This window comes from Cyprinodon tularosa, unplaced genomic scaffold (genome assembly GCF_016077235.1).
Source record: "Cyprinodon tularosa strain WSP-4 unplaced genomic scaffold, ASM1607723v1 ctg198, whole genome shotgun sequence".
In the NCBI taxonomy this organism is placed as follows: domain Eukaryota; kingdom Metazoa; phylum Chordata; class Actinopteri; order Cyprinodontiformes; family Cyprinodontidae; genus Cyprinodon; species Cyprinodon tularosa.
Window position 1 is genome coordinate 1,401,883 of NW_024038724.1, and position 16,437 is coordinate 1,418,319.

Below are 16,437 nucleotides of genomic sequence, written 5' to 3' on the forward strand. Positions count from 1 at the left end.
ATTGTGGCTGTTGGAGGAGGATAAGTTGTTTACACCGTCCCAAAAGGTGAAGAAAAAGTGAAACGGACTACAATAAGAGAACGAGCAGGACAAACTTTTTTTTAAGGAATCTTAAATCTGTCAGCGTTTGTGATCTCTTCTGCCATCATCTGCTGGGGTAACAGCAGCATCAGAGCAAACGACTGAAACTCTGTTCAATATTCTCCCCTGGAGATGATTTCACAAAGAAGAATTCTTTATAAACTGAAGAACATTTTGAACAACACTGAGCATCCACTTCATAAGATGAATTTGCAAAACCAGCGTCTTTATACAGGCTTCACTAGACCTGCTGTAATGCAGACCTCTACAGGAGATCCTGACTTCAGCCATCAGCATCTTCAACAACTTACAGTATTGAATACTCTATAAAATATTTATAAAGTATTTTTCAGTTGAATTAAATTGAATGCAGATTAGTATCCAGGCCTGGATGTAATCAGTTAAAATAAACATATTTCATGACTTACATTAAAAAAGGTTGGCATTTATATTTTTAAATAAATCCAGACTGTTTTTGATAGAATGTACAAAACAATTTCAGGTTGTATCACCTCAGGTTATCTTTGTCTGATAAAGCACTCTATTTGTTAAGCTCAAACATTTCAGAGTGTCTTAAAGTTTATATAGTTTTTAATGCACTGTATAGAAACAAAAAGAAACCTTTCAACTCAATCTAAAAGTAATACTTTTCTCTGTACCCCTGGAAAAAAAGCACTTATCATATGTGGTAAAAGCAGCTTAAGGTGGAAATAAATGTACATCTTTCAGTAAAACTCTTCTAAATAAATGTTGCAACTTTGTCAATTACATTTGAATCTGATTGGATTGATCTGACCCCCCACCACCATGCAGAGCTGTCTTTCAGAGATAACAATGGTTAAAATGCTTCTTTAAATGAATAATGTTACTACAAGTCTCTGTCTGTCTATATGTTTATTTTATTGGTTTAATTGGTTTGTGTTGTGAAGGCTGTGGTGCTTTCTTCAGCCAAAGTGTGACACTCTTGGTTTTTGGCACTTTTAAAACAAAAAAAAGGTTTAAAGGACGACTTTGCTTTAATATCCTCTCCTTCGCAGCGCCTTAGATGCGATACATTTCCATACAGATATTCTCAAAATAGAAATAAAAGAATTGTTTTAATTTCTTTAAGAATGGAATAACAATATCATCAAATAAAATGTAAAAAAAAAAAAAAAAATGAACAGCACAAAGATAAACGACTGAAAATACTGCATAGTACAAATGCCCAATAGCTGTTTATGTCTGTCCTGCTCCATAAGGTACAAAGGGCCAACAGGGACAGACCACAATGTGACAGGCTCATCAATTCTTTTTCCTCTGACCAAGGGGAAAAAATAAGCCAAAAAAAGTTCAAAATTTGACTTTGGGCTTTGCTTCTTGGGCAAAACATGTCATCAGTATTGTCCTGCTTTTTTAAGAACAAGTTCAGAACGGCTGAATAAAAATACCACATGGTCTTTGATCCCTGGAAAAAGAGCGGTGTCTACTGGAAAAGTAATTTATGTTGGATTTCCAAAGTGTTATTCAGGTTCACTGCTATTTGTTGTCTTGTCCCACTCTATGCTCTCCTCGCTGTGTGTGGGAGATGGAATAGCAGCACTGGCCCCTGCGGGATGCATCCTAAGTCCCTGGAAACGTCTGCACTCAGGGCAAATCCGGATGTGGCTGCAGCCCCTGGCGACCAGGGTGGCTTCCTGTGCCAGTCTGTGGGAGAGCGGCTCTGGCAGGCCAGTGCCAGCACACAGTTTGCCGTTGCTAAGGCTGACGGCGGCTGCTCGTGCTCGACGTTCCTCTAGTGGTAAAGGTCGCGGCCGCAGCATGGAAGCTGCTCGCCGACGCCTCACCTGCAGGCTGTCCTGACACAGCACGATCCCATGAAGCTCCCGCAGCATCTCCTCACATACTGACTGCTGCGTGCACACACAGGAATGGGAACAAAAGAAAAGGATAGAGGGGGGATAAGAGAGGGAGAACAATGGAGAGAGGCCAGACAAGTCACTGACTGACTGACTCAACCAGGACAGACTGACGGACGTCACAAACACACACAACACATACAGGTTTTATGATTATCGTGATGATTATTGAACAGTCAGAAAATAGAGAACACATTAAAACAATATGTTAAAATGTTAATTTCACTTTTGACACATGAAGCAAAATGAATAAAGGTTTTGACTGATTCAGGGTTATTCGAAAGTATCCAAACATCTCCCCTTCTCATTTCAACCATAAAAGTGTGTTTTTGTTAGTAAATGATAAAACAAACAAACAAAAAGCAGTGCATGATTTATAATGGAAGGAAGCATATGTTTATATTTTTAATAATTTATTAGAAAAGCGTGATGTGCATTTGTATTCCATCCCCTTTCTCTTTATTCTCTTATGTGAAATCCTAGTAAGCCAAAATAACAATGTACAGTATAGCACAGGATTAGTTCTATACGTTATTAATCTGGGACTGCTCCAATTAAACAGAGGTGTCAAAATATTAAAGTTTATTACTCAAGTAGAAGTATAAATCCTACTGTTTACAACACTTTTGTAGAAGTTAGACTACCAACTTAAGCTTTTTACTCAAGCAAAAGTGTAAAATACAATTTTTAAAAGTACTTTAAGTATCAAAGTAAAAGTAATGCAGGAAAAAACGCTAGGGATAACTTCCTTACATTTAATTCTCTTAGTTTTATGACTAATGGCAACAGTGTCAAATTTAAATAGAAAAACTATTTATTTTGGTATGTGGGGAACAACAAGTTGGTGCAACCAGAAGGAATTATTTGTCTGGATGAAACAAATTATTTTGATGGTTTTTAACGAAAATTAGCTTGAATGAAACAAAACCATGGAGTCTATTTTTAAAACGTAAGAAGTAGAAGTAGAAGTAAAAGGTTGTCTAAAAATAATCCAGTAAAGTATAGATAACCTAAATTTCTACTAAAGTAAGGTAATGAAGTATTTGCACTTTGCTACATGACACCTCTGCAGTTAAATATATTCGTGGGTGAAAGGAGGGACATTCAGCAAAACCTTTGGAGCTGAACATGTGTGAAAGATGCACTGTCTGGGCACCTACCTACCAAAAGCATCGATCACATAAATACGTTTTACAGATTTAGACTCAGGGGGGCTAAAAATAATTGCACCAAAAATTTTAATGTTTTTAATGTTTTAAAAAATGTGTTACTGTTAGTTTATGTGTATAGTATGAGCTATTTTCTGTTTGGTCCTTCTCATTAAACCCTAGTAAAAAACAACCTGGAGTCGAAATTATTTTGCAAAGTTCTGTATGTAATGTTCATCTGCTGCGAAAGCAAAGGTTCCTCAACAAAGAAAAAGCTCTTAAATGCATGCAAGAAGGACTCCATTAACTCATAAATGTGAAAAACTATAATTCACATGTGAGAGGGCACCATAACAAAATATGTCTGGAAGAATATTAGAAGAAGAGATGCAACACAGTCATACAAAACCTCAAGGTTTGTCTACTCGGAAGGGGTAAAAAAGCACATTCCCTTTATACCTCATTTCCTGGAGCCTGTTTTAACATCCAGACAAACTCCAGCACAGCCATGAAAATAGCCACCAGCAGGCCACAGACTAACACGACGAATATCCCACCAATGTTCTCCATACCAAGACCTAAGGAAATGAAACATTCAAGAAATGAGGAATAAAGGATGAAAATATTGATTTATTTGCTCTTAAAGGAAGAAATGAAACCTTTGGCTCTGTGATCCTCCTCCTTCGGACACCTGCCCCCATCCCACCATTTCCTCTTGAGGATCTCCAAACGATTGTCCTCTTGAAGTTTAAGGATGGCGAGGTCAAACTCATCACGGTACACTGACCCTGAAAGGGGAAGAGTAAGCACAGAAAGGTCTACTTTGGTGCATTCAAGTTTCTGAAACCTGAAGAACTTTGAGAATTAATCTAATTTTCCACAAAAGTCTCAAGACCGATTGCACTGAACCATTATCTGTGTGGCTGGGGTTGGTTTGGCAGTCAATTTGAAGATGAAATCAGAGGCCGGTCTTTTGACTGAACAATGCAGTCAGTCCCCAGTTTTTCTAAAGGTTCATTGTGGCGATTGCATTCACACCTAGTGGCATACATTTCAGATTGCAATCAGCTGATTATACTGCACCTCTCCTGCTTCTTAGGTTGAAAAGGAGACGGTCCTCTCTGGAACAATGATATGCCAGTACAAAAGCAGATTGCAAAGTGCAGAACCCATTGCATCTTTGACAAGCTGTTCCAAGGTAAGAAAACTCAGCATATTTTCTCTCATAACTTGTAGTTTCAATATCCAATTCCTTTTTTAACATCACAGGGTGAAACCAATATGCAATAAAAAGAAAGATAACCTCTTTTTAATCACTCTCTGAAATGAAATCAGAGTTTGTAAGATTGTGTTATAGCCATCTATAATACTGTGCTGATCTAAAAGTTTTCCCTAGTTACAACTGCAGCTGTCCATATAGAGCCTTATCATTAAATTTAAATGTTTTGGGCAAATTGCAAAGTTTATGAAGCAGAAGAACAACTTTTATCGCCACACATTTAACTCAAACAGCACTGGAGTGTGTCCAAAGCTGTTTTATCAACAAGTCTTACCAAACAGTGCATAAACTTGCTTTTGCTACTCTAGCATTTTAGTACATTGCTCTGCATTGAAACTTTGTGAGCTGGAGACAGAGTTTACAAATTAGTTCATAAAACTATTTGCAGGCGCTAAATGTGGCGAAGCCTTAAACTATGCATGGTTCTAATTCCAACTAGAGGGAAATGCCTCAAGGTTTTTTCAAGGACAAAAAGCCTCTCCCTTCGCTGTCACAGTCTTCCCATATTTTAATCATTCATAGTGCATGCATAATGGCTTATTCACTATCCATATTTATCTACATTTATTCAAATTAGAGTTCAAATAGATTGGTATTCTGCATAAACTCTAGAAAAGCCATGAGTGTGTGCAGGAGGCTGTAGTTTAGAACCATTAGACCAGATCTGCTTGCATCACAAAGATAGCAAGGACAAAAATATTGTCTGCTGAGAGGAGTGTTGGAAAAACTCTGAAAGCCAGATGTAACCTTCAGCAAGTGTTTATTTTTCCTAACCTAGTTAAGAATATATTTTGTAGCAGCATGTTAAGGCAGATAAAAAAAAAAAAAAAACATACACCATTAGGAAAAACAGAAAAAGCCTCATGATTGGTCTGATGAGTAAGAAACCTATAAAATTACATCATGGGAGTGTTTAAGAACAACAGAAACTCAGCCACAAAGTGTTATAGCTGATTTATACTTTGAAAATAGGTCGTCTGCGTAGGTGTCGCAGTGAACAAAAAGACGTCCCCCCCCCACCTCTGCAGAGACTCCGCTGCACCTCTCCCAAATTGTAGCTGACCGCAGACAGTGCCGCAGACAGGAGGCCGGCTCTTTTTGCTTTTATGACCGAAATTGCAGAAAACAACTTGTGAAGTTGGACCAGTTAGAAGAGCGAGGTGTGCGAGAACGCTGGGACCCTTTTCCCACCTGGATCTCTGCTATTTTTCGCCGTCATGTCCCTCCGTTGTTTGACAAACTCACCCCAACTTCCTCACCGCCTCGGCCTTATCTAGACCCACAGTATGTAGCACAGACCACGCTTCAATACTGGGCATAAATCGCTCACTGCGACACACTGCTACAGGAGTATAACCAGCCCTTTAGGCCACATAAACCAGTGCCTCATAGTGAGGAGAGGTTTACCAACCTTCTGCAGTGAATCACTATACACCTCCAAACTTCATGTGGCCTTCAGATTAACTTAATTAAGAACAGAAAGCTTCATGGAATAGGTTCCCATGGTTCAGCAGCTGCATCCAGCCATAAATCACCAAGTGCAATGCAAAGAGTGGGATGTACTTTCTAGAGCACACTGCCACTGGACTCCAGAGAATTGAATATGTTCTCTCTGGAGTGATTAATCGTGCTTCTCCTTCTAGGAATCTAATGGAAGAGTCTGGATTTGGTGGTTGCCAGGAGAATGGTACTTGCCTGACTGCATTGTGCCAAGCATAAAGTTTGATGGAGGGGGGATTATGGTGAGGGGTTGTTTTTTTGGAGCTGGGCTAGCTTCAGCATCACAAGACATTTTGGACAATTCCGTGCTCCAAATAGGGCATTAACGCGTTGTGATCTCAAGCATCTGGAGCAAAGTGTCATGAGCGTTTAAACATCTAACACGCATCACACATTTCTAAGCAGCTGATGCTGGAGTTGGATAATCTGAACTTTTTCTGTTCAACAACAACCAATCAGTAAGAGGCTCCTCTATGTGTTGGTGTCCTGGCAGGGTATGCAGGCACCGATTTGGGGTGGCAAGTTGTCAAATTTGGCTCGGATAAGACGAAAACAGCTCTGGAAGCGACCCATGTCAGTGTACAGCACTTAGAGAATGCAGTGAAACTCTGACCCGAGCTGAACGCCTCTGAAGTATCTGGTTCAATTTAGTGTATTTATTTTATTTAATAAAACACAAAAGAACTGATTCATTTATAACTCATTTATTTAACCAGTAAAAGTGTTGATCGAAGAGAGCAGTATGAAGTGAACCTTACAATATCTGATTCCACTTATATAAAAGTAATAAAATAAACATACAATGCTGCATTTTATATCAGATAGAGAGTGCTATGATAATAGAATAAGCCAATGAGACCAGGTTGCAAGCACACAGACATGTGGGCCCACAGCCGTTTGAGGTAGGGGGCAACTTAAATGTTGTCCAGATATGAGTTGACAGCTTTATTAAGTGGAATTGTCAACAAGTGGACTTTTTGGTGAATCCACTATCTCCCAACTTTGTGGTAACAGTTTGGAGCTGGCCCCTCCCTCTTCCAACATGAGCGTATACCAGAGCACAGAGCAAGGGCCATAAAGACATGGATGCTAGAGTCTGGTGTGGATGAACTTGACTGGCCTGCACAGAGCCCTGACCTCTAATAGAACAGCTTTGGGATGAATTAGAGCAGAGACTGAGAGACCTCCTCGTCCAACCTCAGTGTGTGACCATACATGATGGCTCTGGAAAAATGGTCAAAACTTCTCAGACGCTCCTAAACCTTATAGACAGCCTTCGTACAAGAGTTTAAGTTTATCTAGCTGGAAAGGGTGACTGACATCATACTGAATCCTTGTGAATTAGGAATGGGAAATCACTGAAGCTCTTATATTAATCAAGGAAGGTAAGTGAATACTCTTGTAAATATAGTGTATCTCTCTACTTGAAAATCAGCATCCTTCATTTATCTTCACTAATATGTATCTCCCACAACTTTACAACAGTAATCTCTTTTAAATAATTCTAATTCATACTTTTTATGAATTATAAATTATACCTGCCCTTAAAATAAAGACGAAAATCATGACTAGCAAGTAGGTCCAGAGCATCCTGTCTCTTGGGCTTAATGTAGTACATAAATGTTGAATAATTATGTTTTTCTTTTCAGAACACATGAAACACATTTCACAGTACATGTACATAAGGAGTTAGAAAAATCTGAACAAATCTAACAGAGGGATTTGTTTGAATTGTCTCTTTATAGTGACTTGAGATCACATGTGTTGTAAATTGGTGCGATATAAATAAACTGAATTGAAGAATTGAGTCACACATAGTGTAGCAAAAAAGGATTTGTATCTTTTAAGTATCAAAGGATTTTAAATTAATCTTATTTACTTGAGATTATCTTTTCCAGACCGAAAGAAATAAATTCAGAAAGCAAAATTGTATCTAAATTCTCTGAAATATTTAACTAGAAAGATATTTTGAATTCCCTCTCTGTCTTACCCCTGCAACAAAATTGATCTGTAAGAGCTTGGCTGTAAATCTTGACAGTTTTTTACTTATTGCACCATTTTGTCCGATATTAAGACTAATTGTTTGGCTACACAGGGAATTCACTTTTTAATGTAACCACCAAATGTACATTATAGTCCTGACTGTACTGTGAATTATACAGCACGTTTAGAAGAAACTATTACTATCAGACTCTGAAGTTGTCATTTTATATCAAATCTCCTTTCCCTGTTATTCCACCAGTAACTGTCACCTGTTTTTATTCTTTTTACATCTAATTCCTCACTTACCCACTGGCATGCCGATGCCGTAGCCCTTGGTGTCAAGCAGCCCTCCAATTTGAGTCAGGTTGCAGTTCCTCTGGCGGTAGTACTCGTTCATGGTGCTCTCCAGCAAATAGGCGTAGTTGGAGTTCAGGACCCGAGCGATGCCCTCCTCTGTGCTTTTTACAAACACGCTAGGCTGCTTTGAGTACATGAAGTTCCACATGCGCTGGTAGGTCTGGTAGCGAGAGTTCTGCAAGGCCGCAAGAAGATGAGATCAGATCAGAATAAACAAGCAGTCGGGTGCAGAAGCCGGGCAGCAGGGGTTTATAATCGGCAGATAAACATTTTCTCCCTTTGCCTATGTGGAGATAAGGTCTTTGTTTTTTGTTTTCCCTTTTCATTTTCTTGACTGATGGATTTATTCAAATTCAGTGCTCCAGATTTAGTGCTTATGCTTCATCTGCAGTTTTATCTTCTACAGTAGACTAGCTCCAATTTAGACCAAAGACTTGAGATGCTTAAGCCTGTCTTACATTTGTTCCTAACCAGTTATTCAGGTTGCAATAGTTGTGAGAGCATCAGGGAGAGCGGGGCTAATGACCCTACCAACCGCATTATCTTTTATTGGCACTCTGACATCTGTCTCTCTGGGGTCAAATATGTGGAAGATTTAAAAGGTTAGAAAGGGAATTGACAGCCAACCAACAGAGGAGGATACTGGATAGCGATGTGAACAGGCTGGATGAAAAAACATATGGTTAAAGGAGAAAGAGAAACAGGTGATTACAAAGATCCCAACACTCTCAAGCTACTGATCAACAAAAAAATATGGAAATCTGAGTGAACTAAAAGTTGTGACAGGTTTGAAAGTAATTTATGCATCAGACCTCGTGTAGTATTTTGGCTCTTAGTGATCTATGAACTAATTAAATAATAATAATTAAAAAACAAATTAAATGGATTTTATTAACAAGATCTTGATTCTGACATTTAAACCTAATTGTAATCTTGAGCTGACAAAAAGTCAAAAATATGCAAACAAACTGTACATTTCTGGAGTTTGTCTTAATTTGAGCTGGATATTTAACCATTCTGACAGAACTAGCATAGTTCAATTGAACTGGTTGGTTTTCTGTCTCAAACCTAACATTTTATGGTAGTGTTTCACTGCAGAGCTCACTGAAAGACGTCCTTGAATTGCTTTAATGGTATTTAATGGTATTTCAATTTATTTATTTTTTTTAAGTTATGATGTGTGCACCCTTTTTTGTTAACATGTCATTTTATTTTCCAAATACCACCTTCTGTTGATTGTTTGACTATTTAATCCCAGCTGAATAGCAGTTTAACAACAACAACATAATGATACTTATGGCATCAATCTTGTAGTTTCCCTTGAACCAAAGCCTTATCATGACTCATCAACACAATCTCTTCATCATTTTAGCCAAACAGCAACATCCTTGTCTTGTTTGAACATAGACTACTCTCCAATACGCTTTCACCTTTTGCAGGTGAGCAGCTCTAAAATTCAATCAAGTTTTAAAATGTTTCATTTGGAGATAAGGGCTTGTTCTGTTTGGACATTCTTTGTCCATCATGAGGGAAAACACCTGTACTTTGTCCACTGGCATTACAATTGCTTCCAGCTAATAGAAGGATGGAGCCTTGGGAGTTTCTGGGATATTCCTAAATGAATATCCCTAAATGCTCTATCCAGTTCTCTTCAATATGTGCACATGGGTGAAGGTGGGTCAGGAAGTAAGAGTTAATCCTGTAACCTGTGAGTTGCCAGGTTGAACCCCCTTTGTTCTGTCCTTGGCCGAAAGACTTTGCTCGGTATGCCGGCTACTGGTGCTGATGTATGGCAGCCTCGATTCTGTCAGTCCACCTTCAGTGTATTGGTGTATTGGTGGTGTAAACCTCTGACTTGAAGTTTTAAAGATGTGTTGGTTTCAAGTTTGATGCAATTAGGTGATGATAGAAAATGCATTTAAGTTGGATTTCCAAAGTTGTATGAAACAGTCTACACTGTGCTTAAAAGACAAGACTGTGTCATCAGTTTCCCATCCCATGCATGAAGAACTGGAGAGCTCCTTGAGTGACAGATTGCTGCATCCTACATGCACCAGGGAGCGTTAACACAGATCCTTCCTCCCAGCAACTGTAAGACTCTATAACCACCACTGTTCCCAACAACATCAATAAGTTGCTACATTGATGCTGATTTTGCAAAGTTTCTATCTTAGTCAATTTATTAACATGCTGCCTCCATTTTGCGCATCTCCGATGTTGTTGCTATTTTCAAATATCCATTACTGTAGAAATATCCATAGCTGTATATTGGCTATTTGTTTCTATATTGTTAAACACTTTTACAGTGCATTACTTTATTTTTTATCTTTTAACTCTTCACCATTATGTTATTCTTATACATTTTCTAAGGTCAACATTTGTATGACAATTTTTTCTATACTCTTTTTGCTGCTGTAGACACCAGAATTTCCCCATTGTAGGACAATAAAGGGATTTTCTATTCTATTCTATTCTATTCTATTCTATTCTATTCTATTCTATTCTATTCTATTCTATTCTATTCTATTCCATCCTGTCATAATTTACAGCGGCACTTCTAATTATTTTTTTAACCTTTTTTTAACTGCTTAGCAGTATACAAAAGAACAGTTAAGAAAATGTTCACAAGTAACCATATTTTTATGAGATTCACTACAGCATAAACCCTCATCTGCAGTAGGGATGTGTTAAATAAGAAAGAAGTGGGGTTAAAAGCTGTAAAGTGAGCTCTCACCATAAAGAAGGTCATGGTGGATCCTCCATGCATGGTGCCGTACTCTATCGCTGTCTGATCTGCCAGGTCGTCTACTGACTCTATTGGCACCTCCATCCTTTGCACAGTCAGGAAGGCGGCCAAGTTGGCAGTGTACGAGGATATGATGATTAATGTAAAGGCCCACCTGTGGAGGATGGCAGAGATAAAGAGCATATGTATCCATCTATAAACGTGTGTCAAAATTAACTGTTTTATGAAGACAAATTGTCCCGTTGAAAGTGTAGGAAGATTAAAAGAACTGCACACCTGAGAGGGGAAAACAGGACAGGAGGTTTCAGTGGTTGATGTATAAGGGGGTTGGTGGAAATGGATGAAGAAATGGGGAAATGGTTGGTTTGGAAAGGATTTTAGCTGGAAAAGTAGACACAGACAGACAATGTCTCAAATGTGCACCTACAAAGATGCAATTATACATTTTGGAAAACTGTCCTGGAAACTTGGAATAAAGGAGATCCACCACAAACTTTTAGTTTAAAAATAAAAAGAAGCAAACAACAATTCCAGCTCTTTGACTTAGATAATGCATAGGGAATATAAAAAATGTCGAGCCGAGTTGTGTGCTCTGGTCTTTATCTCTTTACTAATTAAATTTTTGTCTTCAAATATAAAAATTTCCTTCCATTTTGCTTATTTTTTCCTTAAAAAACTGACCTCTTTCAGCTCTAGAATATATTTGGCTCAAGTACTTTGACTTCCCCATATTTGGTTTTAATTTGATGGATATTTTTATTGCCAAAAAAAGAATGTATCTCTAGCATATATATAGAAAATGGGGGCATTTCATCCAATAACTTTAATAAATAAAATTACCAGCTTCTATGTTGTTTCTACCAGCTTCTACTTCACTTGAAATTACACCACAATTTTTTGTTATACATATCATTGAATTTGCCTGATTGTTACTCCTAGACATTTTTAATGACCAGTCTGGTAACTTTCTTCACTTTTTTTTTTAGTTCTGTTTGAATTAAGATCAGATTTATTTGGCATAAAGTTTGATAAGCAGAGAGCAGCAGCAGGTGATAAGCAGGAGCCCCGCTTTGTTCTGTTGAGTAATGTAATATGTAAATAATTTTAAGGTCAACTTTTTAGCGGTTTAATACTTTGTTCAAATCCCTTGTAAATAAGGTCAAATACTTCTCTACATTCGTAAGTTCTTGTAAATACCTGGTTAGGGCATTGCACTTGAAATGCGCAACATTACAACAGGAATCCTGAGGTTCTGAGTTCAAGCTCCCACGGGCTGCCACTCTGGCTCCCAGAGCAAGACCCTAGTGTCAGTGTAATGACAATAAAATACTGGAATAGGTTTTTCTTCCCTTTTTCAATTAGGCACATGTGGTCTAAAATCAAAATGCAACATGAAGGTTTGGTCAAATGTTTTCACTTTTGCAAAATGCTTTATCTAATCTCACCAAGCATGAAAAAGGACGCAGTTTCTAGTGGCTGGTGAGGATTCTCAGTCAACCAGGTCATAGTAATTGTTTTGAACTCATGCAATTTGTGGGTTTTCAAAACAAAAACAAGGTTTTGATGGGCTACTGTATAAAACCTCAAACTCAAAGCTATTCCTGACATTTGAATTGAGAAAGCTTCCTGGATGGAAAGTGAAATGTCTTCAATCTTGGAAACCCAGTAGACTGTTTTTGACCTTTTTTTTTTTTTTTTTTTTTTTTTTTTTTACAGTTTCACAAATTTCTTCAGGTCTTTCATAAGTTATGTTTGAAAAAATATTTCAATGTGCAAAAAGGACACCTGATTTTATTGTTTATAAATAATAAAATGTAAAAATGTGATGGCATGTGAAAACAAACAATTAAATGCATTTCATGTGGTGGATTCAAATGCTGAAAATAACTGTCAGTACTAACCACACACCGCTGACGCAACGTGTCGACAGTGCTCTGGGAGCAATGGTGGATCCCTGCTGCATGAATCCCCCAACAGGAAACCAGAAACTGTTGCCTAGCGAGTACTGGTTGATCAATAAGCTGCAGCGTCCCTTCAGACAGGGGTGGGGGTTGTACCACTCGTAAGGCGTCAGTCTACAGATGAGGAGGAGGCAGTGGAGGTTATATAAACAGTCAGAGTCTGAATGAATGCATCAGAGTGAATAAACCCAAGAGACAAATTTTGAGACGGAAAGAAGAACGAATGACAAGGAGCAAAGTGACTGCAGGAACGAAGTTCGCACAAAGTCACCTTGGCTCTCCAGAGAGAGAAACAGCTTACTTTTCAATCCCGAAAGTGCAGCTCACTTTAATCATGGTGACACCGTCTGATTGAATGCACTAATGCAGCAGCATGGGACCCACACCAACACTTGGTCATGTGCAACATGACATTAGTTCATTTACAAACGTCTTCTTTAAATGTGAACTGCTGTGGGATTTGTCTCGTAAACAACTAAACTAGGAAATTAAAGGAAGTCATCTGTGGCTGTTCTTTAGCATTTCATGGTGCATATCACCCACTGAAATCTTAAGAAAGGCTTAATAAGCCAGCTGATCTGGGATCAGGCATTACAGAAATTCTGCAGCTTGTTGTTTAGAGTAATTAGCACTCTTTCAGTCAATTCATCCAGCACTACATGCTCCAGCAGTATTTCCAGCAGTACTGTCGCTGGCAAGCAGGTGGCAGTGTGGATCTAACAAACCACAACATGGAGGCTAGAGCAGTTTTGTTCCCTGTGGTGTTGAAGATCAACCTCAAAAACTTAAAAGAAGAGAGGGAACAGACACCTGTTTCCTGCTCTGTGTATCCCCCAAACAACTCTTTTTTGTTTCTAATCTCTGTACCCTTTGTTCTACTCTCGTACCTTTGTCTCCCCCTCCTCTGTAAAGATCAAACTCTCAGTACCTGGCCACTAGAAAGAGGACGCAGCTGACGGCCAAGTAGGCCAGAAGCATGAAGAGCCAGACGCCAGGGGAGAAGGGGTCCAGGAAGGAGAAGTAGCCCGGCCGACGTCCCTGAAACGCAACAAACACAAATACGTTAGTGGCTGCATAAAAGGAAAAAAAAAAATTTAATTAAACACATATCTAAACTTCCTTAACTTAGACAGCTTTTATTGTTATTTCGTTTTGTACAGCTCTCATGACATTTCCATTCCTTAAAGTGCAGCAGTGATCAAACGTAGTGTGGGCAAAAAAACTTGGAGCAAAAACAACGCATTGATATGAAAGTTCAGAGCAATCCCGCAATACCAGAGCAATATATATGGTGCAATTATGCAGCGTTTTGGTTTGGTGTTGACAGTGTGATACAGAGTCTGTGATATGATTTAGAGTTTTCTCAACAGTCCAGCCGTCTGGTGGTGGCAGGGAAGAAGCTGTTGCAGAACCTCCTGGACCTGCATAGAATGCTGCAAAGCCTCTTCCCAGAAGGCAGCAGGGGGAACAGTTCATGATGGGGCTGTGAGGGGTCATTGGACCCAATGACCAATTCATTTTCATAGTTAAATACAAGATTAGATCCCAGCAAGGACTAAAAAAGTACTCACACCTTTTACGTTTTATCATATTACAAGCTGCATGAGAAAGTAGCTCATGAATGGGGAGTGAAAGAAAAAGGAAACATGATTTCAGATCCCTTTATTCTGAAACCACTAAATTGAATCCAGTGGTGGAAACTGGTTTCAGTGTAAATACACCTGCACTGTTAACACATCGGATAATTGTTAGACATTAGTGGACATGAAGTTCACAGCTTAGAGGAGTGCATTTGTTTGCAGGAAAACTGTCATTGGGTCAATAGGTATGGACAAGTGGCAACTTTTTAACTGCTGCAGTGTAGGGAAACTGGTCAAATGTAGTCGACTCATATGGCCCAATATTAGACAATCCTGGAGAAAAACTTGTTGGAGGCTGCGAAAGATATGATGAAACCAAATTACACCCTTAAAGCTGAAAAAAAAAAAAAAAAACATAACACATAATCAGAGCTACAATGCTTTAGCATATATTCGTGTCAAAAGGGCCTAGTCAAAGCACGGTTGTGAATCTAAAAAGAAAATTTGTGGTAAGAATTAAAGATTAATGCTCACAGATGATCTTCATATAATTAAACCGGGGTTAAAAAAAAAAAAAAAAAAAAAAAAAAAAGATAATGAAACATATTATGGTCTAGGTATATAAAAAACATTAACAGTTGGAATTAAACCACACAGGTTGGTCTATGAATTACTGGCCCAGATGTGATGAAAACAAATAAACAGCAAACATTGCAGCATAACACTGCACCTACTTTGTGTTTATGTATCAAATAAAATCCAAATAAGGTAGTTTGTGAAAGTAACATGAGAAAATGTTGAGAAAATCTTCAATAGTTATAGAATAACCATAACTATATTTAAGTTGGAGCAAAAACAGATATTTAGCTACTTTGCACTTTCAAACACCTCTACACTGTGTTATAGAGCAGGAAGAATGATTTAAAGGGATTTTAGTGTAAACTCACTCGCTTCAGGCCAGTTTAGTTTGTGAATCTAGAATTAGCAGCTGCCTGCTGTAATTTGGAGAAGGCAGAATAAGGTGACTGCAACCGTAAATAAAGCGATTTTGATGCGATAAGCACAGATCTTCCTGTCCCAAACAGATAACACTATAATTATGCGTATCTCATTTGCATGTAAACACTCAGATCAACGCTGTATGAAAGCACAAACTCAGTCTCCCATGAAATGTCAACAGAGTGGCGCAAAGCTGTAGAGTGATACGTCAACAGAGATAAGAGGCTTTATTTCCCAGTATGATGCTAAAAATGTGTTGCCTTGGAAAATAACTCAAACTTCATCTTACATCTGCAAACATCTGTTAATGGTAATAAAGTTTTATTTGAAATATCAACACAAAGTAGCTCATAATTTGGAAGTGGAAGAAAAATTAGGTACATTTTTTAACATAAAAAAAGCCGAAAAGACTTTTCTATTTGTATTTAGCCTTTTTTAGTCAGATAACCTAATAAGTTCTAGGGCAATCAATTGCTCAAAGAGGTTCCTTAATTAGGGAATACAGTCCACATCCTGCTGTTCAATAAAGCCCCAGATACCTATGAGGTAACATTACTTGAAGAAACACACCAGAATTGTGTGAGCTGATATAAAGCAAGGTAGTGGTACAAGACCGTAGTTTTTAGCATTTCATGGTTCATGCTTTGATCTGTTATTTAATAATTAGGAGATAATGGAGAAACGAAGAAGGATATGGTAACTCTGGAAGAGCTACAGAGAAACTGTAACTCAGTGAGAATAATCTGTTAACAGGCTATGTTTTAGTCATGCACCGTTTTTATTTTGAATATATATTCAAAACAGGTCACGCTCTAAAATGGAACTTTGTGTATCAATGAGGTTTATCAGTATGGATTAAATTGGAATAAAACCAAATGGAACATCTTTAATGGAAGAGTGGCAAG

General features: G+C 38.2%; 1 protein-coding gene across 1 annotated transcript in view; it reads right to left on the minus strand.

The window, feature by feature from the left end:
* Positions 1-410: 410 nt before the first annotated feature.
* The window catches only part of grik4 (glutamate receptor, ionotropic, kainate 4), a 413,635-nt gene continuing 397,608 nt past the window's right edge, over positions 411-16,437 (minus strand). The window contains exons 15-21 of the mRNA XM_038284024.1: positions 13,882-13,991; positions 12,894-13,067; positions 10,981-11,146; positions 8,196-8,421; positions 3,787-3,915; positions 3,587-3,705; positions 411-1,973 (exon numbers count right to left, since the gene is read on the minus strand). Coding sequence (XP_038139952.1) covers positions 1,584-1,973; positions 3,587-3,705; positions 3,787-3,915; positions 8,196-8,421; positions 10,981-11,146; positions 12,894-13,067; positions 13,882-13,991 — 1,314 coding nt within the window. The 3' untranslated portion in view covers positions 411-1,583. The remainder of the gene's footprint in view (positions 1,974-3,586; positions 3,706-3,786; positions 3,916-8,195; positions 8,422-10,980; positions 11,147-12,893; positions 13,068-13,881; positions 13,992-16,437) is intronic.